This window comes from Meleagris gallopavo, chromosome 17 (assembly GCF_000146605.3).
Source record: "Meleagris gallopavo isolate NT-WF06-2002-E0010 breed Aviagen turkey brand Nicholas breeding stock chromosome 17, Turkey_5.1, whole genome shotgun sequence".
Classification (NCBI taxonomy): Eukaryota; Metazoa; Chordata; class Aves; order Galliformes; family Phasianidae; genus Meleagris; species Meleagris gallopavo.
The window spans coordinates 12,713,599-12,738,608 of record NC_015027.2 but is presented as its reverse complement, the minus strand read 5'-3'; the positions used below and the strand labels follow the sequence as shown (position 1 = coordinate 12,738,608).

At 46.6% G+C, this 25,010-nt stretch overlaps 1 protein-coding gene across 1 annotated transcript in view; it reads left to right on the top strand.

Annotated features, from left to right (window-relative positions):
* The first annotated feature begins 6 nt into the window (after positions 1–6).
* RNFT2 (ring finger protein, transmembrane 2) overlaps positions 7–25,010 on the top strand; it is a 28,012-nt gene continuing 3,008 nt past the window's right edge. The window contains exons 1-8 of the mRNA XM_003211130.4: positions 7–2,481; positions 4,873–5,351; positions 6,296–6,372; positions 7,875–7,975; positions 10,482–10,635; positions 20,190–20,339; positions 23,758–23,823; positions 24,823–24,924. Coding sequence (XP_003211178.1) covers positions 2,399–2,481; positions 4,873–5,351; positions 6,296–6,372; positions 7,875–7,975; positions 10,482–10,635; positions 20,190–20,339; positions 23,758–23,823; positions 24,823–24,924 — 1,212 coding nt within the window. The 5' untranslated portion in view covers positions 7–2,398. The remainder of the gene's footprint in view (positions 2,482–4,872; positions 5,352–6,295; positions 6,373–7,874; positions 7,976–10,481; positions 10,636–20,189; positions 20,340–23,757; positions 23,824–24,822; positions 24,925–25,010) is intronic.

Below are 25,010 nucleotides of genomic sequence, written 5' to 3'. Positions count from 1 at the left end.
AGGGGGGGGCTGGTGCGTTGGTGGGCATCTGCGAGCCCGAGCGTCCGTGTGGATGCGTCCTTAGCTGGGCGTTTGGTGCGGCTTTGTGCTCCCGGCACGGCCCGGCAGCTGCTCGTTGTGCGCCGCTGTTCCGTAGCGTGGGATGCGGGAACCTCCGTGGGACCTCGGTTGCTGCCGGAGGGTGAAAAGTAACCCGGAAAGAGTCGGTGTCAGAGCTGAGCGTCTCTTGGGGCGGAAGAATGGAATCATAGCATGGTTTGAGTGGGAAGGGACCCTTAAAGGCCATCTCGTCCTCCCCCCCGCAGTGCACACGGACACCCGCAGCTCCGTCCCCTGACCTCGGGTGTCTGCAGGGTTGGGGCAGCACCGCCTCTCCAGGCACCGAGTGCAGCGCCTCACCGCCCACCACAGAAGGGCCAGGGTTGGAAGGGACCTCAGAGATAATGAATCTCCAACCCCCCGCCACATGCAAGGCCACCAGCCTCCCCATTTAATACTAGACCCATAGCATAGCATGGACCCATAGCACAAAAAACTTTTTCCTTATATCCCGCCTAAGTCTTCCTCTTTTCGTTTGACACCATTTCCCCTCGTACTGTCACAACAGACCCTAAAGAGTCTGTCCCTTCTTTCTTGCAGCTCTCCCCACAGTCCCCCCTTCTCCAGGCTCACAGCCCCAGCTCTCAGCCTGTCCTTGTATGTAGTTCAGTGTTCCATCCCTGGGCCCTCCTCTGGCCGTGCTCCAGCAGCCCCATGTCTGTCCTGCACTGAGCACTCCCCGTCTGGACACAGCACTGCAGCTGAGGTCTCACAGCACACAGCAGAGGGGCAGATCCCCTCCCTCGCCCTGCTGGTCACACTGCTCTGTATGCAGCCTGGGATACGGTCAGTTTCTGGGCTGTGAGAGCACAGTGCTGGCTCACATCCAGCTGCCATCCACCAGTGCCCCCAGGTCATTTCTAGCAGGGCTGTGCTCCATCCATACATCCCCCAGCTTGTCCTGATAGCATTGCCACATTCCAGGCGCACAACTCACACTTGGCTTTGCTGAACTTCATAAGGTTCTCCTGGGCCCACTGCTCAGCCTGCCCAGGTCTCTCTGGATGGCATCCCATCCCTCAGGCATGTCAACCACACTGCCCAGGATAACATCAGTTTACATGGTACCTGACCATATGTCCATAGAATGGGTTACATCTCTTGGAGCCTCATGTCTTCAATACTTAACATTCATGTCACGGTCCCCTTTATTGCTGATGCCAAAAGAAAGTTATTTCCCCATAGAGCTGCGTGTCATTTAAAACGCTGTTCTCACCCTGCTGTTACAATCTGGGAGACTTCTCGTGATTTGGGAAGGAGTGGGGGATTCTCCAGGTTTCATTACAAGCAGTGAACCTAGAGTTGCTCACTGGTGGGAGAGTACTGTATGCACGGTCAGCCTGGGACCTTGGCCATTTCATCACGTGTCAATTATTGTTTAGGTTAAAAGGGAACTTAAGGGAGTGTTGGTAATTTAGGTTATCAGAATACTTTGATTAGAGTTACATTTCTGGTGCTCCTGATGGCTGCCTGTGTCTTTTCCATAGCATTTGTTGCAAGTTACGTTCTTTCTGCCGTAGCTGATAGTTTACTTGTGTGTATTTTATGTATGTGTGTGTCTTTCTATGGACATCTAAAGCAGTGTCCAAAAGTTGGTATCCCATGTTAAAACCCTGATGTTTTCTGTCCTTCATGACTCAAATCCCATATTGTCCCAGCTCAGCCTGCTTGGTGGGAAGTCTGTGTGTTACTTTTCTTCTCATCCTTTCACAAATTCAACACAGTTTACCTGTGTGATCTACAGATACAGGGCTGAATGTATCTCAGTTTCCTGTTGCGCACATGGATATTATTTCTGACCACTGCACAGGGTTTGCTAATGGCAGTGTGTGGCCTAAAAGGGATGGGCTGCCTATTTAAAAGAACATTGTCATGCCTTGATTGTACTTTTTCATTTAAAATGTTTATACATCTTCTTTTTTCCCCCCTCAGTTTTGCTCTTTATTGCTCTGCAAGTTTCTTCAGAAGAGGAGGAAGGCTGCAGAGAGCACACACTCATCCACCTTACAGCTGGAGCTGCCCTGCTGGATGTAGGGCAGGCCATGTCACCATACAGCTGCACGGTGCTGCAGAAGGGGGTCTGCCTCATTCCTGCCCAACATGGAGACCTGTTTGCGTGTGCTCCCATTTGCCATCTGAGAGCTCTTTCTTCACAAGTGTACTGAGAAACAACTGCAGGCCTCTCTTGCAGAGAAGCAGATGATTTACACCAGCCATGTCACCAGCTGAAGAGATTTCCCAGCTCTCTGGCTCGGTGGATGTCTGTTAGTCACGCTGGAATTGCTGACTGGCAGCGTTGATGTTGAGTGTGCTGTGTTTCAAGGTGTTGAGGAAAATGCAGAGACGGCACAGCAGCAACACTGACAGCGCTCCTCCTGAAAGGTACGTAGCATCACAGAATGACCTGGGTTCAAAAGGACCACAATGATCATCTGGTTTCAACCCACTTCCATGTGCAGAGTCGCTAACCATCAGACCAGGCTGCCCAGAGCCAAATCCAGCCTGGCCTCGAGTGCTTCCTCAGTTTTTCCTACCTTTTCCTCTGCAGGTGGCAGTGTTCTGATTTAAGTGTGTGGTGCATCTCTTGGTTTTAGAAGACAAAAGCTGAGAAGTGAGACAGACAAATACTTCCTGTGTGTGGAATACAGCCAGGTTTTCTGCTTGGGTTTAGAGACAGATTTACTTTTCTCTTTCATGTTGGTTATCAACTGCTGCCAACTGCAATGTTTCACATTTAGCGATGCACTGTGGCACATATGCAGACAGCTGGCTCAGGCAGCAGGACTCAAACGCCTGGCCCTGGAAGAGCAACCCACAGCACAGTGCTGCAGGGGTACTGAGCACTACCACTCCAGAAAGGTCAATCTGTATGAGCAGAGCCGTCATAAAGAGTTGGGGTGATTCTTTATGTCATCCCAGAATCTGCATTGTAGCTTCACTTGTGTGAATATTTACAAGCAGAATACTCCTAATTCATTTCTGTGATTATAACATCAACAAGGGAGGATTTGCCACTCTTGTTGTTCTGGTGCTAAATGTCCCCTTGTGTTTTCCCAGAGTTAGTGTTGACGTTTTTTTTTTCTCTGAAGAAGAAACTAATCTAATTAATGAGACTAAGATAGAACTAGGAAATTGTATTGCTTTGGCTCAGCTGAGATTGTAAGTGAAAGATCTGGATCACAAACAGTCACTAAGTATTTTCTGCTGCTTTTGCAGGTAGAGGTAAATACCTGTCAGTGATGTAGGCTGAAGGTTTTCTAACTGCAGTGAAATGCTGTTGCCACTGACATTGTAACTTGGTTGACTTCGTTGAACTCAGCATTTCATCCATATCTCTTTTTAAATATATGCCTGGTTAGTTCCTTCCTTCTGAAAAGTTGTATATCCTGGTAGTGATATTGCAAACAATACTTCTGCATTTATCTGTCCCACTCAATGTGCTTATGTTCCCAGAGGTAGGCCCAGATCTGTCGTGTTCTGTCCCTGTCTTGTGTCCACATCCCTGAGTTGTGACCCTAGGTGTGAGATCCAACATCTGCTTAATTTGAAGTCTTGTTGACTTGACTCCTTGCTGTGGAGAGACAGTGGGAATGGGGTGTAGCTATAAAAAGCCTTATGAGGAGTTTACTTAGTGGGAAGGTGTGCCCAGAGAGCTTTGGAGCTGTCTCTGAAGTCAGATGAAGGCAGTGCTCTGTGCCCTGTGGGGAACCTGGGGAGGTTGCTGAGCCCATGGGAAAGAGAGAGTGAAGGCCCTGTGTGTGCTGCCTCAGCTCGTGACCACTATTTCTGAAGCTGGAAGTCTCCAAGGCTTAAAACCAAGAGACATGGCAACGTGCAACATGCCTTACTTGTGGGCTTTGCCTTTTGCTGTGCTTTCTTTATTCTTTCGACGTCTTTTGCAAGTTAGAGAGGTATTTGCTGTCTGCAGGGCGTTTACTGCCTGAGGACTCTTTTTATGTGTTGCTTCTGTTGTCCCCTTTCATCCAGACTTTCCACATGTTCAGTACTGCAGAACTGGGCTCAGGTGAAGAAAGCATATTTTGTTTTGGTGAAGGTGAAGATACAGGGTGAAGATATCTAGAACTTTTTTTGGAATCTGGCTATAATCTATGCAACAAACTGAGTAACAAATCAGTGCCAGGACCAATTCTGCCCACTGCCTGGTCCATCCATGAGTACATCCGTATCTGTTTTGATGAGAACATAAAAATATACCATTTTTTTCCATGATTCATGGATATATCTTTGCATTTGTTGGATTAGGGGCACACAGGCAGCTCTCAACACTTCTCTTTTCCAGCTGCCTCTCTCCTTTGCACTGCTGTCAGTGGCAGGCAGTGACCACCCTTGGGGGCAGATCATTTCTTTGAGTTAGCATGGTTGATTTGTTGGTATGTAATGAGTCCTGTCTTGGTTGCGCTGTGGGAAGGTCTGTTTTTGTGTTTTTTTTTCCTTATACGTTTTTCTTTAAATCTTAAAATGACTATAGATGTTGAATTAGATATTAGATGCCTTATTTATCTGGTTCCTCCAAAGGGAAAGAGATGGTCTGGGGGCTCTGACCCTCAGAGGAAGGAACTGGTGCACTGTGAGCAATGCCAGCCCCTGGATCTGCAGCTGTGGCTTTCCAGGAGCAAATCCCATCTGTTACCTGCAGAACTACATTCCTGGCACTGCGTGAAGGCGATGTTAGGATACTGCTCAGATGGGGCTACGAGTTCTGTGGCACTCATTTGTATTGAATCACTTTTCCCTCATCTCCTCCCTCTACAGAAACCGGAGCCAAACGGTCAGTTCTGAAACCAGCGTGGATGAAAGCGGAGTGTTTGAAAGCCTGAAGGCCGAGACTTCCTCACCACAGCAGCTGTTCTCCGGCCTGGCAGGAATCCCCTCGGGATCCATCACAGCCACACCGTTCCAGTCGGGTTTGGTCCTGGGCTCTTCGGCAGGAGGTGGGGAGGTGTTCATTCAGATGCCGGCCCCGAGGGAGGAGGGAGCAGGCCGCACGGAAGGAGCCCCGTTTCACCACCGGCAGCAGCCCCATCATTTCCACCACAGCCATCACCGTGCCTCCTCCCTTCTGCACATGGCCGGAGGGGACAGACACGGGCACGCTGAGGAGGGCAGTGAGGAGCAGGCTGGGACTCCGGCACCGGCGCTTTCGGAGCTGAAAGCGGTGGTCGGTTGGCTGCAGAAGGGCCTTCCCTTCATCCTCATCCTCTTGGCTAAAGTCTGTTTCCAGCATAAGCTTGGTAAGCGGCTGTCCTTCTGGGATTGTAAGTGGACTGGAGGGCGGTTAGGAAGTTCTACCTTGCTGGGATGTCTGATGCATTTATCCCCGTGGCAGCATCTACAGCACGAAGGGGACAAATTAAAATGCATGGAATAGCCAGCTCTTCTTTTTCACCTGACTTCCAAAGCTGCTTTCATCTGTGTTAGTCCCATCTGCTCCTACCCTGAGAAGTGGGAGATCCCTTCTTTACCTGTTCCCAATCTCTCCTATAGGGGCTGAGGATCAAGCCCAACAGCATCAGCAGTTACAGCTTGCAGTTGACATCTTCAGAGTTCCCTAAAGAATATGTCTGTTCTAGTTTCTGTATTGGAGCTTGAGCATTTCGGCCCTTCAGCGGTCATGTAAAATGCACTCACCTGATCCTTCTCTTCTGTGACGTGGTTTGTGTGGCATGTCTGAAGATCCTTACTGGGTGTAACATGCTGAGATTATCATCACAGAGAAGCCAGTAATGCTTGAGTTTACTCTGCTTATAACCCAAAACCACCACTGATTTATGTCTGCGAAGTCTTGCTCTTTAACCTTGGTATTCTCTATCCTTTTGATAGTGAGCCCTGTGCTCTAGGAGCTGCCAAACTGCTGCTGTAGTACTGTCTTCTAGCTGATCTCTGCTTGCACAGTGCAGCCACAACTTGCAGCACTTCTGTTGTCCTGCTGTTAGCAGAGGCTGTACTGGGCCGGCTGGCAAGCACTCATTGTGGTGTCTTCATTTCAGTTCAGCTTGTATTTGAATTTTGTGAGGCCAGACTAACATTTTTCAGTCGCTTACTTATTTTAATTCCTGGTGCGTCCAGAATGTTACTCAGTAACTGTTCTTCAGAGCTCAAGGTGCTGACATCAGGTGGCTTAGGGCTGAAGTTCCTCCTGCCTAGCCATACATACTCACAGTGCCTTTCCCTGCAGGGATTGCTGTGTGCATTGGTATGGCCAGCACATTTGCCTATGCCAACTCCACGCTCCGAGAGCAGGTTGCTCTAAAGGTAAGCACAGCATCTTGCTTTCTTTTGCTCCCAAGCAATATTTCTCTTAGTACACAAAATGTCTATACTGAAAATTCTTTTGCAACGTAGGGTTGAATGCTGTTATATAGGTACAGATCTGTCAGAGTATGTGTCCCATGGCATAATTCTCACTGCTGCCTACTTCTCCCCACGGGTGCTTTTGGGAAAGGAGGCCGTAAAAAAAGCAAGAGAGGGAAAGTCAGAGAGGTGCAAACCTGCTTCTGGCTCTGCCACTGGCTGGCAGAGCTTCATCAAGTACTTCTCTGTGCCTCAGTTTCCTGTTGTGCGTAGTGGAAATCAATCTCATTAAATAGTAATGAGATATTATTCTCTAGTTTTAATTGTTCAGATTAAGGATTTGCAGCTGTAGTACTTGCTAATGTCTCTATAATGCTGTACTGATCTTACATTTAGAATATAAAGAAACTGGGGGATTTTCTCAGTTTTTACAATCTTCAGTGTCAGCAAAATAGTTCAACAGCACCAAAAGCACAAAACAAGAATCACTTTTTTGTAAGAAATGACATGGGTGGCACAAGCATACATTTATATGTACCAGTAGCAGTGAAATAAAGGTGATACAGTGCTCAGTGAAGAGATAAATTGCACAGCTGTGTAATAGATTGCTGTTGCCTTGCACTTTGCACCTCTGTCTTTCTAGCATTGTGCCCATTAATCCGCCTGCTTTAAATCTCAACCTAACATCCCTGGCTGTTGAATAGCTACAAATAGCTATATTCTTAATGCATCTTAATAAAGCTGCTTTTTTTCCTTTCCCAAGAGTTTTTGCTCTCCAAAATAACACTGGGCCAAGACCCAGAACAAGATCTTCTGCCTTCCAGCTTCCATCTGTAATGTTCCTCGTGCTTTGAAATGTAAAATTTGTACTTCTTTTGACCTTTAATTATTTCTTGAGCCAAAAATACATGTTCCAGAGCCCTCATGTATTCAGACAATGTTCATGTGCTGCATAAAGCAGTGGGCTATGCTACCTTTGGTTTAGCTGAGCCTTCTAGGTGACTTTGGGTAGATCTGTAACACACTCCTTTCACAAAGTGCCATTCCACACAGGTTTAAGCTCAGCACTGCAGTATAATACATGGAAGTGACTTCCTTTAAACTGTGTCTCAAACTGCATTTTAAATATCCCTGATTTAGAATTTAGATGTCCCAAGAAAGATCCCAACTTTGAACACCGCGTTCTGCAAACCAGGCTGTCATTTCCACCAGTGTGTTTGCATTAATTTCTCTGAAGTTGCTCTATTTGCAGAGGTTGGGTGATGAGAGCCTTTTCTGCTTGTGCTCTAAGTGTCTTTACCCAACAGCCTATTTGTGAGTCTTAGTCCCGTGTAAATAACTAATTACTGAATTCTCAACTGCATCCCTGTATCCCCTGGGTTGGCCCTGCATTTTTCAGCAGTCAGAAGCTCAGTGCAGCTCTCGAGACTTGGAATTTATGTTCTCTGCTTTTTGTTGCTCAGGAGAAGAGATCAGTATTGGTTGTCTTCTGGATCTTGGCCTTTCTCACTGGGAACACCCTGTACTTGCTCTACACATTCAGCTCCCAGCAACTGTACAACAGGTGGGCAGAATTTACATTGCATCTGATGGAGGCAGGTGATAATTGTCAGGTTGGAAAGGAGGAAGCCCACTTCTACTCACTCTTCAGGAAGTGTGGATGCTTACTGTGTTTGCATTGGGTCATTGTAACAAGGGTCATTGTTACACCCTTGTGGTACCTTCCAACAGAGGAAAAGAATATGCCTATCACGTTTATCAGTGGACTATGCCCCTATCAATAAGTGACATAACCAGGTCTGAATGAGCCAGCTGTGATGATGTGCTACAGTTTCTGCTTGAAATACATACACTTGCCATTGAAATACATATAATTCTTAAGCATCAAAGCAGGTTGGATAGTTTTTCATAGCAGAACTTTTCCATTTTGAACACTGTGACTGAATGTAGAGAGCAGGTGTTGGAAGCAGATAAGAATGGACCAACTGGTTTGACTGGTCCTGTCGTATTTTCTTTTTAGCCTATCCAGCTTTTAGTCTGTTACTGGAGATAAGCTGGCCATGAAGCAGTTGTGTGTTACCTCATTGTACTCAGCACTTGGAGGCATCTGGATCTGGTGTGATTAAGATGGGCTCAACTTTCAAATTCTGACTGAAGCACTTCTCAGATACAGAAAAGTTAGTATCCATGGATTTGGTTCAGTACTATCCCTGCAAAGATACTTAAGCAAAGAGAGATTAGTAGAATAAGTGGGAAGAAATGAAGCAATTGTCAAACCCAGTCACTTGAGAAAGTAGTTTTGGCACTCTTAGTTAAAACTGCATGAATTATCTTCCCAATTAGAATATTACTTGTCCCACTGGAAGAAACTTAGAATTTCAGAATGAAAGTATTTTCTGGAGTATACAATGTGCATAGTATACATCAGTTGGCTATGGCTAGACAGCTCTCAGGTTTGTTTTTCTCTCACTTAGTTCACTGCTTATCAGATTCTTCCCACAAATACTGCAGGGGAGGAGTCAAGGTCTGCCCACACCCCTGGTTGCTTTTGGGATTGCTCCTAATGAGTTAGGGTTTCATTATTGGAAAGTTATGTTTGTAGAGAGAGAGCTGAGAAGTTATGCATATGTAGGTAAGAATGAGAGGTGGTGAGCTATGGGGTAATCTCCATGCAGTTTATGGGAGACACGAAAGAGGTATGGCAGAAAGGTGTGCAGGTGCTAAGAAGAAATTTATTGCACCGTAGGGAAGCAACGTGGCTTTAGGAAGCAGGTTAAGGTTAAGCTCACGAGTAGAAATAGTTTAAAATATAAGTCTCCTGAAATACAAGGGTTTCAGCAATCTGGGACCATCCTACACACTGTTTAGGGCATAGTTAATTAACAGTAAACAGTCTGGGCAATGGCTTACTGGAAAACCCTATTCTTGCGAGTGATGTGTTGGTGCACGTGGGGACCTGTGCCCATTCACAAGGCAGGCCTGGGATGTTAGGAATAACTACTTTGTTTTTTTCTTCTTTCTCATTTATTTTTCAATTCCTGATTTACTTACTCTTTACTCGTTTCTAGTGCATAAATAGTAGTAAAGTCTCTGATTCTGTTTTTGTTTTAGGATTTAATTTTACCTGTTGTGCTGTGCCAATGTTGTGAGTATTTTAAATTCATGCTCAGGCTTCTCCTTCTGGGTTGTTTATTTTACCTTTCCTTCCTTTTCATTTTATTTATTTTATTATTTTTTTAGAATTTTTGCTTTCTACAATGAGGCTTTGGTAGGGAAATACTGGGAAGAGGATTCCTATTTTTTCAGTGTGAGTAGAGTCCAGAGCTCATTGCTGCTCGGGTCAGTAGCTGCTGCTCATGGCTATGTGAGGTTGTGCTGTCCTGGACTCCCCTTCTTTAAAGACCAGACGTTCAGCCCCGTCGGTAGCATTAAGCAAAGACCACTGCCTTTCTGGAGCTTTGGTTCAGGTGAGAGTTGCTAACTAGCAGCCCACGAGCCGCTGACAGAGCACGGCCCTCCTGGAGTCCTTTCTGCCATAGTTCCGTCTGTGCTTCCTTTGTCACCCACTCCTTTCACAAGCACAGCTTTAGGGATTGCTGCCCTGAAATAGCTCTACCTGTGGCAAGGCTGCTTCAGAGAAGGAAGACGCGGTGGTCTTAAGTTTGGCTGTGACTTTCCTGTCCGAGGAATCATACTACTGACCGAGGCCTCAAGCGAAAAGCTTTCACAGTCAGGACTGAAGGAGGACTGAAGGCACTGTTGTTAGACCAAAGGCTCTTTTTTAGCGGTCGATTGCAGGTTTTAACGCTTGAAATCTCAAATGGATTTTGTACGTGTTTGGGTCCTGTGTTCTGATAGCAGGCAAACCTGCTGACCTTGGTAGAAATGGGCAAAAGGCCCACAGGAACCGTGGGACTAATTTGCATGACTTATTGCTATTGCCCTTGAGACCTTCACTGCGGTTCATTGGAGTTTGTATGCTTTTGGCTGACGATGGGTAGAGCTGGCACCAAGAAGCCTAAATGAGAGTCTCCTTGTTGCTATTTGAACTTTGTTGTCATGCTTTTCAGCCTTATATTTTTGAAGCCCAACATTGAGAGATTGGACTTTTTTGACCTGATGTGGATCGTGGGGATCACAGACTTTGTGCTGAAGTATCTCACCATTGCACTGAAATGCCTGATTGTTGCCCTGCCTAAGATCATCTTAGCTGTCAAGTCAAAGGTAAGAGCCTTACTTCTCTTCCAGATCCGTGGATGTGTATCTTTGATAACATGATATCTTTACAACATGTGTACGGCCAGAAATATGAGTGGAAGGGCAGAAATAAGAAAACCTCTGATAAAATTTTATCAGAGTCACCTGGGCAGTAGGTTTTGGGTTTTGAAAAATCGCAGACCTGAGCAAGGCTTTGGTAATGCCAGCAAGTGATTGAAGGCTAGAGAGAGAGGTAAGCATTGCTGGAGGAGTAAGTGCTAGCAGTGAGATAACTGCTTTTCTGGTGGGTGCTGCTCTGGTTGCAGAGCTGGCTTTGTCAGTAGGTATTTTTGAGGCACAAATTTCGTATTTACAGGAAGAAATTGCAAACGCTCATCTTCTTGACTTTCCACTTTGGGTCAAAAAAATAAATTTGAAATTGAAGCTACTGATACCACAGAAGATAACATTTGTTCCAATCATGGTTGAAGAAATATTTTAAGTAAACATTAAAATACTTCAATAAATCATACACAAACCAGGCCAGCATTTTAAACTTCCTCACTAAAATCTTTTCTGAAGGTATCCTTTCATACATACTATATACAGATTTTGCAGACTACCACGTTCTGCATTCTTGCACATGGTAGTGTCTACGTTTCAGTGGCAAAGGTGGCAATGTATACTGCTGGCATTTGGTCAGGTAACTTTCTGGCAGCTGCTGGTATGGAAGGTAGATGCAGATACCATCATTAATCGATGAAAGTCTCAGGCAGGGCACTTAGGGGATATCTAAACTGGGAATAGTTTTGCTTACAAATGACATGGGTGGCAGGGGAGTTGAGCAGTTTGTTCCTGCACAGCAGGGCTGTTTGAGATGGTTATTAATTTATTTCTGGCAATTGTCCAAGTCCTCTCTGTTGTTTTGTTTGTTTGTTTTTTTTTTTTTCCTTCTTCTCCTATTATTATTACTTTATTTGGGGAGATTAATGTGCTGGGTCAGAGCATAATCCAGCTTGGGGAGGGGAGGAAAAAAATGATGTGAATAGTCTTCCCAAGATAAATGGCAGCATTGGAAAAGGTTCACAGCCTTTGCTTGCTTGTCTGAGAGCTATCCCAAGTACTCATTAATCCTTGTCGGGAGAGAAGAAAGAGAAGGGGGCTTTATTTGCAGCTACAGTGGGAGGCTGGTAAGATCACATCTGTCAAAGGCCTGTAATGATTCAGAGCACAGATGCTTCATTTTTTAATACCTTTTTCTGGATAGCAGTACTTCTCTACTTTTTTTAAAGTCCCTTTTTGTCTTAGGATGTTGTTGATGGTCTCACTGTCCCTTGACATCTGAGACTGCTGTTACCTACTGCTATGGATCTGGATTTATTTTTTATCCTGCTCCATACGCTGCATCCATTAAGCCAAGCAGGGATGAGATCTGGTGTAACAAATTAACCAAGATCAAACTGGGATGGGAGAGCTCCAAGAGAACCACAGGATGCCATAGAAACCATCACTGGTAACCACAAAGCCAAGCTCTTTCCCTGAGCCCTCACCCAGCTTACTTCCACAAGCCAGCACAATTCTACTCATCTTATTTTTCAAGTGACTTTTTTGTCCCCAAATAAGCTTGTTCTGAGTGAAAACAGTTCTATTGCACTCTGGACATTACCTTAACCAAATTCTTACCAAGGTACTTGCCACCTCCTGTCTTAATATTTATCAGATATAGAGTTATTGTCTTCCTCCCCAAATACTCGTGTTAGCGTTTATGCTGGAAGCCTAGCCTGTGGTTTGTGAACTGGATGGCTGTTCCTTATTCACCACAGATAGCAAGCTGATGGGGAAATAAATCTGTAGGGTAGAGCTGTAAGGTCGTGGGCTTTTTTTTTCCCCAGGAAATATTCACCATGGATAAAACTGGCAGCCTCTAGCTCCTTATTATGCAAGACCTGAAGTGGGGATTACTACACTGTCGGGGACAGAGTTCAGTGCAGCAGCATTTGGGATGGAGGTATTTAATCTTGAATTTCCTTGCGTTATCTTCTTGCTGGTGGTAGTAGATGATAAAGCTTGCCAATGGGTGGAATATCAGGGGCTTTGATCATTCCATGGTCAACTTCTGAGCAGGCTCTTCAGATGTTCCTCATCTAGGAAGTTCAAAGGCACTTTGAAAGCCAGTCTGGCTTTTCATACTGCTCCTTGAGATTCTAGTCTCCTCTGTTATATTGTTTTCACTGATGCTTGCATTGTTTTTTCATGTGATACATTGCCTCTCAGTGTCCTTCTCTTAAATCTCTTACTTCTCCATATCCATTGTGACTGAAGCAAGATCAGATTGTTCTTCCTCTTACACACTGAAACCTTTGTATGTCCTCTCAGTCTTCTCTACAGAAGAAACAATTATTTGAGTCTTTCCTCCGACTCATTTATTCCAGATCTTTGTTTTTCTTATTGTTCTCTGCTGGACTCTCTTTCTTTCTCTAATGAATTGCACCCCATGTTTTACAAACCATTTCTCTATTCTGTCAAATGACTTTGGATTATGAATCTTTCTTCCAATGTACTTCTCAGTTCAGCCTCAACTGCGCATTTGACAAGCCTACTTGGTTCTATCATTCAAGTCATTAATGAAAGCAGTCAGTAGAATCAAATTCCGCTTAGCTCAGATGCATCTTTTCATTTGGACAGTGAACATAAAAAAACTTTGGCTAGAGCAGTTCTCCCAGTCTCAAGCGTATGGTCGTGCATTCTTAGTGTGGCCCCATCACAGGCAGGGCAGCATTTGGTTAAGGTGAGATCGGTAACCATCTTGGATCCAGTACAGATTTAGAAGGAGAAAGTAAAGGCACTTCTCACTGGAAATGGAAATGAATCACAGAATGAGTTAAGTTAAAAGGGACCTTAAAGATCATCCAGTTCCAACCCCCTGCTATGTGCAGGTCGCCAACCAGCAGCCCAGGCTGCCCAGAGCCACATCCAGCCTGGCCTTGAATGCCTGCAGGGATGGGGCATCCACAGCCTCCCTGGGCAACCTGTTCCAGTGCCTCACCACCCTCTGAGTAAAATATTCCTTCTCAACATCCAACCTCAATCTCCTCTCTTTCAGTTGAAAGCCATTCCCCCTTGTTCCAGCACTATCAGACCATGTAGAAAGTCAGTCTCCCTCCTGCTTGTGAGCTCCCTTCAAGTACTGGAAAACCTCAGTGAGGTCTCCCTGCAGCCTTCTCTTCTCCAAGCTGAACAAGCCCAGCTCCCTCAACCTTTCTTATAGGAGCTCCAGCCCTTTGGTCATCTTTCTGGCCCAATTCTGGACTCATTGCAACAGCTGAAGGACAACCTGAATTTTCACCGTATTCAGAATGAGATTTACTAAAGCATGAACTCATGCTGTAACTGAGAAAAAACAAGTTAACGTTAAGATGCAGAAAAAGAGGTTTGTCTTTTCAGTTTGAATACAGACAGCAATCAACATTTTGGGCCCAGAAAAGGTTCACAGGAACCAAAACAATACTCATTGCTTGAATGCAAAGCATGAAGACTGTTGTATCTACCCAGAGTTTTCCCAGCTTGAATATGTTAGACACAGAATATCTTTGCAGGTATCCCCACCAAGAGAAGAATGAAAATGTGAAAACATCACTGAGTTTCCCAGGTTCCAGACTAGCCTGGAAAAACAGAGATGCCAAGAAAGTCATGGAGAAAGAATAGTGTGTGCATAACAGAAAAAAGCAGCAAAGAAAGGGAAGTAATCCAAATCAGAGTCAGATCTTGTACCTCTGCAGTGGGGTTTGGGAGAGAAGGTGGTTAACCTGGTTAAAGATGTCCCTTCACCCAAGAGCTGTGTTGTACCCTTCAAAGCTCAGTGCAACTTTTAATGGCAGCTGGGCTGGCAGTTTCTTTGGGGGGAGCTTGGCTCCCGCCCTGTATGTTGAATGCTGTCCATTAAAATAAGCAAATAAGATCATTTGGTTCAATGTAAAATGAATTAAAGTAAATTAAACTGCAGGAGCCATGTGGCCTGCAGCAGCCTGCATTGTTGTGTGCACGTAAATGGCAGCTTTTCATTTTCACTGCTAAGGAATGACAGCTTGAGGGGGGTGGAATTAAAAATAAGGAAATAAATAATAAAAAGACATTTGCCAAAGATTTCTGTTTAGGAAATCCCAGGTGCCTGCAAGCCTCCCATCCCCTCCTCATGGTGCTGTCAGCAATCTAAGCTGATATCCTGGGGAGCGAGGAGCAATGTGGGGGTGGGGTAGAGAAGGAATAGCAGGACAAAAGAGCTGTGTAAGAACCTGAGATATACAGGGAGAAAGGCACGTACCAGGGACACTGTTATCCAGTGGTGAATAAATAAGGCCCTAAGTCAGAATTTTCACTGCAAGTTGTGTGCAGGTGCACAGCCCAGTTACAAGAACACCAGGGGAGCCCAGAGCTACATGTCTAGAAGCTGGAAATTCACAAGGAAAACAGTAACATCTGTTGAAAGCATAGCATGAAATTACTGTTTGAGCAAGTACTTGTCTGTTCTGCTTGGAAGATGAATCTAGACATTGCAAATCAGTTTAAGTCCGGGGTCATACTAGCATTACTCATGTGAGGTTTGTTCTATGGACTGTTCAAGTTGCATCAGTGGCAAGTGTATGAACCAGCACTGGGTGAACCTCTGGGAATGGTTGCTGTACATTTTTGGTTGGTTAGTTTTGTGTGTTTAGTTCTGTTTGGTTGTTGTTTTTTTTTTCTTTACGTACCATCTCAGCAAATTTGGTTGGAAAAAACCTCAGTCTGTGTGTGACAGCCACTCTTTACATAACTTTGCACTCTGACTTTGGACCAAATACCTTTTTCAGGTGCAGCCTAAGTTTTCTGGTGTAGGGTGGTTACAGCTCTATTGTGTGGAAACTGGTTTAATTTAGAGTTGCCTCAATGCTCTTCTGTGTAAGAATGGAGCATGAGGATGTCTGTACTTATCATGTCACCTCCTGTTTCTCTCTCTGTGAACAGCCCCGTATAATTAAACAATTATTATAAGGAAAATAAGCACAGTCGTTCGGGTTTCCAGCAATCTGCTTCCACTTTCCATCAGAGCTCAGCACCATGAGATACCATGGTTTGGACCTCTCAGTGGTCAGGCTGACCTTTCCTTAGTCACACAGAGGACTTGCACGTGCAGAATTGTTAAGCTCCTTGAGCACCTAGCTCACCTTGCGCACTGCATTCCTATAGAGCAGCCCATCACACAGAACAGGTCCCACTGGATCATGGGGGAGGAGGAGCAGCTTGCTGCTGCCATAGCAATTCCTCTAGGCTGCAGCCTCTTCCAGAGGCTCATGTAAAGGGGAAAGAAGCCCCTCTTTCATCCTAGGGCAGAGTATGATGAAACAGTTAATTAAGGAGCTGGTATAGTGCCTTTCTTCATACCCGTGGAAAGGAATTATTGCTTGGAATGTTTGTGTCCTCTGGATGCTGTTCATCAAAAGCATGGAGGCATTAAAACAGGTTGCACAAGTACTGGGAGCAGGGACAGAAGTGGTACGGTACAAAAAATATCCAAGTATGGTCTTCCTGTTCCTTGTCTGGTTGGTGCCAGAGTTAATGTTAATCTCCTCCAGCAGTGTGGCTAAATTGTGTCTAGACAGGCAATGGCCTATCCTCTTCTTATCCTCCCCTTGAGGATCTTGGATGCTTTTTGGGGGAAACTCGCTCAGAAGTAGGTTCAGTCTGCTCAAAGAACACTGCGTTGCTCCTCTAGAGCTGCAGGAGGTCTGATGGTTGTGTAAAGACCTCCCTCTTGCAGCTGCTTTAAGAGATTTGTTGAAGAAAGGAAGAAACTAAAGCATAAGCATAAGTGCTGAGAAACTGGGACTCTTTCTTCTCCCTAACAGGCTCTGAAAGTCACTCCTGCTAAACTTTAAAGAAAACAGTGCTCTCGAGCACCTTCCAAGTTTAACTTCTCACCTGTCTGAGGTGTGGCTGTCAGAAGTGCTGTACACTAACCATGAAAATCTCCTAGTCCTTCTAGGCCCACTTTGGAATTGATTCCCATCAGCCTTGCGTGGATTTTCACCAGCACCCTCCATGTCACAGTGCTGTTTACTGCTCCTTCCTTAAAGTGTGATTTCAGATCTCAGCAGAGTCTGCTCTCCTCTCATCCAAATTGCCAGCAGGTCTCGAAGTGTTTCTAGCATCTTCCTGCCTCAGTATATGTCCTAATGCTGCTGGCAGCAGAACAAGTGAGACTTGGAACTTCCCGTGAGTGCTAATCACAACTTACAGCTGCCTCATTGCAACTTCTCTCACTTCTTTTACATCCCGTTTTAATTCCGTGGTGTAAAGCCTCTCTCCATTTCCTTCTGTAGAAGCACATGCACACTTGTGCAAAGCCTTATGTCAAATAAGAGCCCAAAGTCAGTGCTTGGAGAGTGTGTGTTGGAATTAGCATTGCTTCTGCAGCTGTAACTGCCCCCCTTTGGTATGTGCATGTTATGATTAATTTTTTTAATTTCATGTTATTTTTCTGTAAGACCTCTTCATCCATCAGCAGATGTGGTATGCTGTACCCCGTGGTGCTTAGATTTATATTGACAGGACAAGGGGGAATGGTTTTAAACTGAGACAGGGGAGGTTTAGGTTGGATATTAGCAGGAAGTTTTTCACCCAGAGGATGGTGAGGCACTGGAACAGGTTGCCCAAGGAGGCTGTGGATGCCCCATCCCTGCAGGCATTCAAGGCCAGGCTGGATGTGGCTCTGGGCAGCCTGGGCTGCTGGTTGGTGACCTGCACATGGCAGGGGGTTGGAACTACATGATCATTGTGGGCCTTTTCAACCCAGGCCATTCTGTGATGATATGGGTTTCCATGAAATAAGAAAAGTCAACTGAAGGAGAAGCAGTGCTTGCCTTACCTCCAGTCATCGTTCCAAAGCAGATCTGTATAGGAGCAATAATTGTATTCACACTTAAGAGAACAACAATTCTTCTTAGTATGGATGAAAAATAGCAGAAGTTCAAGATTTCACACAATTCAGCTCAGAAAACTTCAGCCTGGGTAGCCAAGAAATAACAGAGCTGAAGAGCAGAAGGCAGAACGGAGCACTGAGTGCACTTACAGATGATGGGCGCTGCCTGCAGTGGTTTCCTGCTATCAGAAGATTGTTTGTTGCTGAAGTTGTGGCTAACAGCCTTGTTTTGTAAGCTTCTGGCTCAGGAGATCACAATTATCCTCAGCACGGCCCTCTGCAGAATCACTTCCATTTCCTCGGCGCTTTCCCTAGCTTAGAGAAGGGCTGGTGTTGCACTGGGATGCTCTGTCTGTAACCATTTACTGTAGCACTAATTCTCTTCTCAGTGCTGCTCTGCTGCCCTTGTGCTGCTCACCCCTCTGTGGTCACTGAGCTACAACAGGGCCTCTGCTAAGGGCCGAGTGGTGATGGGAACAGGCGCAGTGCCTCGATTGGAAACCTCCCTGTGCTCCTGTGAGGGTGCTAAGCAGTGCTGGTACATCGCAAGCTGCAGGTTCACATCACAGCAGGGAGGAATTAGTGAAGTTTAGTCAAGGGTCCAGGTTTTGTGGCTGGAAAATGTGGAGTTTTGTCACTCGTGGCACGTTTGTTTCGGAGTCCTGCAGCCATTGACCCACCTTCATGTGGTGCTGCGGGCTCAGCCACTTCCGTGTCTCAGGGGCTTTGAGGGAGAAGAGTTCCAGCTTCGTCCCGATTTCAGCCTTCGGAGGACAGATGCCCCAAAATCCATCTGATGCAATGGGAAAGCAAGCAGTGACCCGGGCCAGGCCGTCCTGCCAGGGAAACGAGGGCGAATGAAAGATGCTGAGCCCAGCAGGAGGATGGAGGAGCCGAGCAGCTGGCAGCCTGCAGCTTGCTGGTAGCTTTCATCAGCGCTGGCTGAGCAGGGGGAGGTGGGGAAACGCCTGTGTGAAGGGAAGGAAACGGCAGCGCAGTCATTAGCAGGCTGCGACCCTCTGTCACAAAGGCTCCAGAAATAACCGGTGATGGTATGGAGGCACGAGGCCCTCTGTGCTAATTTAATAAATTGCTTGCATTCAGGCCTGCCAATTGTCGCCGTTACATTTTTGCTCCGTGATGCCACCTGGGATTAACGGGGAGGGGGTGGGGGGAGAAGAAGAAAACAGCCCAGGTCCGTTAGCAACTGCTGGTGTGACCTCACTCCCTGTCCCGGGGGGGATATGAGATCATGAGAATGCCAGAGCTCTCCGAAGGATTCGATTTGCCGGTGTGGCGGCCGAGTGATCTCATCCCCAGCCCCAGGGAAGGGCGCTGGCTGCTGCTGGGCGGTGGGGGTTCATCCCACCCCACGTCTCAGCAAACGGCTGCTGACCCGAGCTGACATCACTGATGACAAAGCTAACAGGGACAGCGCAGCAAAATTCCAGGGGAATTTCCCCCTTCTCCCTGTTAGGGTCGAATAGAAACTGGCATTAAAATATTTCTGCGGTCTGGATAATGTCGTTTCACTTTAAGCGTGGTTCTGGGCCCACGGCTGGAAGTGACTTGCTGTGCTGTCGCCACTTCTCCCTCTTGGACCCTGTGGGACAGAACAGAGATAGCTCCTTATTGAGGCTGGGAGACCCCCACCCCTCTCTCTACCTTAAGGTCCTCAGGAAAGTTTGCCTTGCTGCATTTGTGGCATTCAGTCTGATATTGGGATGAAGTTTGCTTTAGCAACCCTTTGTCTGCACCTGCAGGCACAACTCAGCCTTTCCCTTATGGAGATAGGATTGCTTCACAGATTCACAGAATGTCAGGGATTGGAAGGGACCCCGAAATATCATCCCATCCAATCCCCCATCCAGAGCAGCAACACACAGATTAGGTCACACAGGAGTGCCAAGGAATTTGTTGCAGTTATTTTGCTTTTAGCAGACAACATCCATAGGAATCCCATAGTGTGTTGTGTGGAGACTTCTCTGATTTCTGGTTCTGAATCAGAGAAACATAGGCATGGCAAAGGGGAAGGAGGAAAGGAAAAATTGGCATCTTAGAGTGTAACATGCCTTGATGGTTTTTCGGAGCCAGTGTAGACATCTAATACCTGAGTGGTAAGGGAAGGATACTGGCAAATAGACAATTAGATTCTTTGGGATGATCTGCAAAGCCATCATGAAGATGGTGTCACCTTGCATTTAAATCTCTGCACCTTCACAAGATGTATAGCTTGAAAAAGACCTATCTTGTTCTCCTTTTCTCATTGCTGATAGTATCTATTTTTTATATATGTAAACCTGTAAGCCTTAACCCCTCCTGCTAACATGCTGTACAGATATGCAAGAAGATATACACCCATAACCTGCTCTAAAAGCTTCAGATTCACAAACATAAAATAGCAGTTGGATAAGTGAAAGAGCAAGAGGAACACAAAGAAACACTGCAGTTATCCTTTGTAGGCACCAGGTTAGGTGGCCACAAAGATAACTGCGTCTCACGAGTCCTTGCATGGGGTATCAAACTGCATAGGTGAACACAAGTCCTATAAGCTTCAAGCTTTGCACCTCTTAAATTATCCTCTTTGGATTTCCTGATACTGATCAGCTGTCATTTTTTTTTACAGGGGAAGTTTTATCTGGTTATTGAAGAGCTGAGCCAGTTGTTCCGATCCCTCGTCCCCATCCAGCTATGGTACAAATACATCATGGGAGATGACCCATCCAGCAGTTATTTCCTAGGGGGGATCTTGATCATCCTGTACAGCCTCTGCAAGGTGAGCAGTGCCTCGTTAATGAGCAAGAACAGAGCCAGAAGTACAGCTGGGGGGGAGAAAGGCAGCTCTAGATGTTGCCATCGCTAGGCAGGAAGGGAAGCCACAGCAGCTATGGACCGCCCTGTGCTTCACTGCCAAAACGTTCTGCTTCAGCACTGTATGGGCATCGCTGAGCTGGAGGGAGATGTGTGACTGCTCAGCAGTGTTGCATCAGGCTGATGAAGTCATTGCTGCTCTCTAATAGCCTCTATTCTGTGAAGGCTAGCAGAGAATGACAGCAGAGCCGTGGGGGGCCACTACTAGAAGAGAGCTTTGCTGTCTCCAGGCTTGTAGATTCAGCACCACGAGGGATTGCTGCAGTTGAATGTTTCTCTCTGTCTTGTGAGAGAGAGCAGCTATTCTGTTACGCACAGCACTGAGTGCAGCAGGCCAATTAAAGGACTTCCAGGTCCTGCCTGGATAAACAGGCAGTTCTCGCCCCATTCTAGGGGCTGGCATCTCTGAGACAAGTTGAGGGTCTCAGTGACAGACAAATGCAACTGATGTTTTCTCAAAAATAACGAGGCATAGAGTCTGCCTATACAATTGCAAGTGAATAGATGTGACTTTATGTAGGCATGTCACAAACATGAGGTCTAGAAGTAGCTGTAAGTCTCGTTATGTCAGGGCAGGGCAGCAGCTGAAGCAAACAACAGATGCACTGTTACCCATTCCCCTGAGAAGGTGCAAGTCTGGCTTGCTGCATGTTCTTTTCAGCATGGGGAAAAGGGCCTGCAGGATTGAAGAACTGAGAAAAAAGGCTGAACCTACAGAGCTGAGAGCTGGTGGGTTGCTGAACCACATCACTCTTAATCCAAGATGTGCCTGCAGCTGCAGCTACGTGTAGTACAGGAGTGGGCCATACAGCCCCTGCTGCCAGGGCAGGCAGAGGAGTTGTGGGAATCTGTTGTGTCCAAGTCAAGGCAGCACGCTGCCAGAATAAGGGACACATGATGTCCACGTGATGGACAGAGATTCACTGTGTGAATCTCCCCTGGGGAACCCCTTGCAAGGCTTTCTGGCCTTGTGGGGTCAGGTAGACAGATCACAACAAAGGGACAGACTTCAAGTGTTCTGTCTGGCATCCCTGCTTGTGCAAGGGAAGGGACAACTACAGAAGGGCAGCTGTCCTGCACTTCTACCTGCTGTTTCTCTCATCTGGACAAGTCATTGTCCAAGACATTGGGGCCCACCTGCTCCTGCAAGGAGGGGAGCCAAGCAGAGCACAGGTGGAGGGACAAGGGCCTGTGTGTCCCATGTCAGTGTGTGGCAGCAGCTCAGCACAGCTCATGTGCCAGGTTAGGAGTAGACCTGTGCCTGTTGGAGACTTTGTTTGGAAATGAGAGAGAAGAGCAGGGAGCATGCTCCCAGTGCAGGTCATGTAGTACTAGGTACGTGCATCCCATTTACCATCACAAGAGTTGCACGTCTCATTCCTTGCCGGAGATACTGAAAATATACCCAAAGGAGTTCACATTAGCAAAGCCACAAACCACATTAGAAAAACCACAGAAGCCAATTTGGCACTCAGACCTTCTGTACGTCTGGCAAAAGGCCAGGGCTTGGCTGGGGCTGCATCCCCTTTGCCCACACAGAGCATAGTGGGAGCTGTCTGGGTGCTCTGACCAGACCTTGTCAATGGAAACCTCTGATTTTTGTTTGTAAATAAAAGCATTGAGCTCTTACAGTTCCCTATCCTGAACAGAAGCACCAACTGAGGGTAGGAGCGATGCTAGAGGGAACAAATACCATGTGGTATGACAGTGTTTGCTTTGAATTCTGTCTCAGGCATGTACTCTTCAAACTAGCAATACTGTAGCTGCTCTTCTGTTGACAAAAGAGAGCACTTGTGGGCTGTGAACCCGATTTGCAATCCACCTGCTAGAAGGATGATGGGTGCAACATAGGCTTCAGTGCATGGGATGTGAAAGGGACTTGTAGGACATGCATCTTTTGGGGGTATAGGAAACTGGAGGAAAAATAGAGGAAGGGGAAACAGGCTGGAAGAACAGGAGACATCAGAGCCAGAGCAAAAGCATTCGAAGTCACATTATAAGCAAAGCAACCAGAAAAGGCTGTGGACTGTGCTGTGGGAGGGAGCTGATCCCCATCCTTGTTAGAGGAGAAAAAATCTGTAGTAGTCGGCAGCCTCAAGTGCTAGTTGCTGACTGGAAGCATTACTGGAAGGACCCTGGGAGCTCTTTACATGCTGACTGGAAGCATTATTGGTGCTTTCATTTGATTCCACATCTATTGCACGATGATGTCATTGGCATTCCCTGCAGTGAGCCCACTTAATCATGCTCAGAAGAAAGCCAAGCCCAGGCATTTTGGTGCCTCCGTGCTGCTACTCTGCTGCCACTCCACACCTTCTGCATCCCTGCCCTCCGAGCTCCTCACCCAGGTAGAAATGCAGGGGGCCTGTTGTGACATCTGGCCTTTCTCCTGGCTAATGCAGAACTGTTCTCTGCCCAATTATTTCTTCTTATCTAGTTCATAGAGCCCTGCCAGCAGGTAGGGAAGATGGCAAACCAGATTAGATTTTCACCTGTTTTCCCTTTTAGTAATAGTGCTGTGTCTTCTTCACTTGCCAGTGTCTCCTCTCTTGCTGAGCCCTATATGTTTGTAGAAAGCTTATCATCCATTCTTTCCCCCAGTCCTGTACTTCTTTGCCAAGCTGATAATATCTACATCTTTCAGTCTCTCTTCAGAAATAATTTTCTGCAGCATGGCTTTCTGCCCTTTTCTGATCTGTGGGTGCTGGGAGCTCATTCCCTTCCTGGCTTTTAAGGTTTCTTGAGGCGAACGGGAACAAGCCAGCATCAATCCTGCTTCTCATTCCTCAGGCATTCCTTCCGTTGATGATATTTAATCACTGCACTCCTCTCCAGCTGGACAGGCAATTCCCACTCCTTCCCTCCTAACACCGGCTGTGCCCTGCAGTCCCAAGCTGTGTGGCAGAGCCTTGCAGCCCTGGAAATCCTCTTTTCCCCACAGGCTGAGGAAAGCCCTTTCCAACCCTTCTGCATTCCCCTCCCTCTCTCTCAAGCTGACTGTGGTCTTTTCTGGCCTTATTTCTGGGCTTAGGATGGGAAGGAGTCTGTATTAGGGTGGACACATTACCCTACTGCAATGCTCTGATCTCTGCTGCTCTTTCTGCCCTGTGAAGTCTTTGAGCTGTGTTCCATTGCTGCACTGCTGGTTCACATTCACTGCATCCCATAATTTCCATGGAACGTTTTCACACTGTTGTTGCTTGGGATCTTTCCTCCCTCCAAGGATCCATTTGCAGAAACCCTGCCACACATTTCCTGAGTCTTTGAGTTGTGTACTCGCACATGTCCTGAAAAATATCTGCTACCAAATGTCTTTGTTGCAGTCTTTTGACATCTGTGGCCGTGTGGGAAGCGTTCGGAAAGCACTGAAGGTCCTTTGCACCCCACAGGTAAGTGGTCATAAGTGGAGCTTTCTCACTAATGAGTGACAGAGTTGAAAATAGCTCAGCATATCAGAATTACAGAATCAAAACAGCACGTTGTCCATGGCTGGGTAAGCCAGCATCCCTCATCGGGGGGACTGGGAACCCGTTCTGACATCTGCCCTGTCCTGATTGTGATAGAGAGGCTGCTGGAAGCCTGGCCTGCCCAGTCTGAGTGGGAGCCCTGTGTGGCCTGGGTGAACCCACCAACACTGAGCTTCACAAAGCTGGCAACGCTTTGAGCTGCAGTGCGTGAGAAAGATGTTAAAGCAGTGGATGCAGTGCCTGATGTGTTGCCATTCAAAAGGATGCTGCAGCACACGGAAATTGCCCCCTATGTGGTGCTGTACAGTACTGATGTTCAGATCTGCTGTGGTTTGTATCTTAAAGTGTCAAAACCAAAGATGTAGAGGAAAGGAATGTAACATAGTGGAAGCTTGTTAGAGTTCACCTTGCTTGTCCTGTGGGTTTGTGTGGGTTTTTATCCTCAGCATGTTTCCATTCCCCTTTTGATAGTGTTGCAGTAGGAGAAGCATCTTTTACCTTCCAGATCCCAAAAAGGAGAAGTGGGACCCCGGTGTGCTGCTGTTACCCTTCTGTTGTCTGACTTGCTAATAGTAACGCCTCCCACCATCTAAACACCTCTGCAAATGATGCTGAATTAATCCTTTCAGCTCCCTGTTGAGCTCATTAAATTTCATTATCATTACTCCACAAGTGGAAATGCTGAAAGATGGAGTCGGCTCGAGGGGGAGACAAGGCAGAACACGGGATGCCAGACTGCCCAGGTTCTGCATGCTGGTTCCCAAACCTCTCCTCCCCACACACAGTGGAGTAGCACCACTTTCCTTCCCATGTCTTGCAGGAAATCTGAGTGTGAAAAGCACTGCGTGTATTCTCCAGCACAAACCAGATCATCTTCAAACCTTTTGACAGTGTTATTTTTTCCCCCGTTGTTCCTAACAGACCTACGGGGCCCGTGCCACCAGCCAGCAGTGCAGTGAGGCAGGGGACATCTGTGCCATCTGCCAAGCAGAGTTCAGGGAACCTTTGATCCTTATGTGCCAGGTAAGACCCCGAGCTTCACACATCGCCTTCCCCTGCTGGCATTTCTGCAGCTAGGGAGAGGCATAGCCAGCCTAGACAATTCTGGC